Source organism: Adiantum capillus-veneris, chromosome 13 (genome assembly GCF_014529385.1).
Source record: "Adiantum capillus-veneris isolate H3 chromosome 13, ASM1452938v2, whole genome shotgun sequence".
Taxonomy (NCBI): Eukaryota; Viridiplantae; Streptophyta; class Polypodiopsida; order Polypodiales; family Pteridaceae; genus Adiantum; species Adiantum capillus-veneris.
Genome location: NC_140943.1, coordinates 56,212,957 through 56,214,649, shown reverse-complemented (window position 1 = coordinate 56,214,649; position 1,693 = coordinate 56,212,957). Strand labels below are relative to the sequence as shown.

General features: G+C 42.1%; 1 protein-coding gene across 1 annotated transcript; it reads left to right on the top strand.

Annotated features, from left to right (window-relative positions):
- Positions 1–945: 945 nt before the first annotated feature.
- LOC147444042 (uncharacterized) lies at positions 946–1,341 on the top strand. The gene has a single exon (XM_086527803.1). The coding sequence runs from the start codon at positions 946–948 to the stop codon at positions 1,339–1,341; it is 396 nt and encodes a 131-aa protein (XP_086383929.1).
- The last annotated feature ends 352 nt before the right edge of the window (positions 1,342–1,693 follow it).

The following is a 1,693-nucleotide window of genomic DNA, read 5'->3' as shown; positions in this document are numbered from 1 at the left end:
CTACATTTACAACCATAACTCTTTATCTCTACTCAAAACGATGGCTACATTTATGTAATTGTATGTATATTTGTGTGTACATATATATTTAAAAGACAAGATCTTTTGCACAAAGAAATGCAGTGTTGGGAGTTTCTTCAACTCTTGAAGACCAAGTTGGAGCTCTTTATCACTCATAACTATGTGGCTTGATGGCAAGGACAACAATTCAAGGATTTCCTTCTTTGGTTTTTGGACGATGTCGTTGTGTCAGTTGTTGATTTTGCAGAGAATTATGCCTTCAAGGAACAAAATGAGATTTAGTCAATGCATTGGCACTCTAGTCAAGTAACCATTTTTGTACACATAACATACTACTGCAAGGCAGGGGAGGTAGTCAAAACCATCCACTTCTTCATATCAGATGACAAGGTGCATGACACGTTGTTCGTGCAACACTGCTTCATGCTACACCATGACTAGTTACAACAAGAGGGTGTCACTGCTAAGGAACATTGGGTGTGGTCTGATGGTGCGGCCTCACAGTTCAAGGGAGCTAGGCCTTTTTACTTTGTTTCAGAATATGGTGGACTCACAGAGATGGGGGTGACCTGGTTCTTCTTTGGATCAGGGCACGGCAAGGGAGAGCATGATGGTGCAGGAGTAGTTGTGAAAAGAACCTTGGCCCATGAACATCTAAAACCTAATGGAGCTATTTTGCGGTGTGCAACTGATGTGGTTGCTTATTGCCAAGCCAATCTGTTTCGCAGGGAGCACCTTCACACTATCCTTCAAAAGAAAGGAAATGTGCCCGTGTGTTCTGGGAGGTTAAAGAGGGGGAAGTGAACAGGGAGGTGAAGTGGAATTGTGCCACTGTGGCTAAAACTCTCTCTCTGCATGCTTTTCATGGTCACAACCCTGGGGATCCAACTGCCCTTGCAACAAGGGTCTTGGCATGCTTCTGTGATGCATGCCAAGCATAGAAGATGGAATCGTTGCGTCAATAAAGCTCATGTGCAGCCTTGGGATTATCATACTCTACTACCATTACTTGAGAAGGCTGTGTCAGATTCTGAGTTGAAAGATGAAATAGCCGCCTATGATGACTTCACATATGAAGGTCATCATGATGTATTGAGTAGCACTCTATGTGCTGGCGACATATTTGATGCAAATCCAAATGCTTCAACCAACGTTGAGGATGTGGATTTCTACCTGGTCAAGTGTGTTGTAGCAAAAGAGAAGGTGGAGAAGGGGTATCTTGATGAGTGGGGCAATGCAATTCATAGAGGCTCATATGTTGTGCAAGGTCTGTATTACGAGCAATTGGATGTATACACCTTCAAGATAGACCACAAGTAGCCTATCATCCACGTACTTTCACATCTGGTACGATGTATCAAAATACCCATGGAGCACATCCCAAGGAGACGGCAAGTGTACACAATCAACCCAAAAAGCTATGAAGCAATCTAAAATAGCATGCCCTTCAGATTTAAATTTATAATCACTGCATCTTCAATGTACTTCTTGCTCAGAGATAATGCAGTTTTATCAAAAACTTGGGTATCTTCTGTCTCTTGTGTCTCTTGTGTGCTCTGTGTATACATGGCTTTGGTGTCTATCACAGAGGGGTCTCAATTTAAGAGAGATTATTTGTAAAACCTGTCTCATTAAACATAGAGGATCTAAGCTCATCAAGAAAATGTAGAAC

What these genes read in the sequence shown, in the direction of transcription:
- LOC147444042 (XM_086527803.1), top strand. Translation starts at nt 946, where the DNA reads ATGCATGCCAAGCATAGAAGATGGAATCGTTGCGTCAATAAAGCTCAT.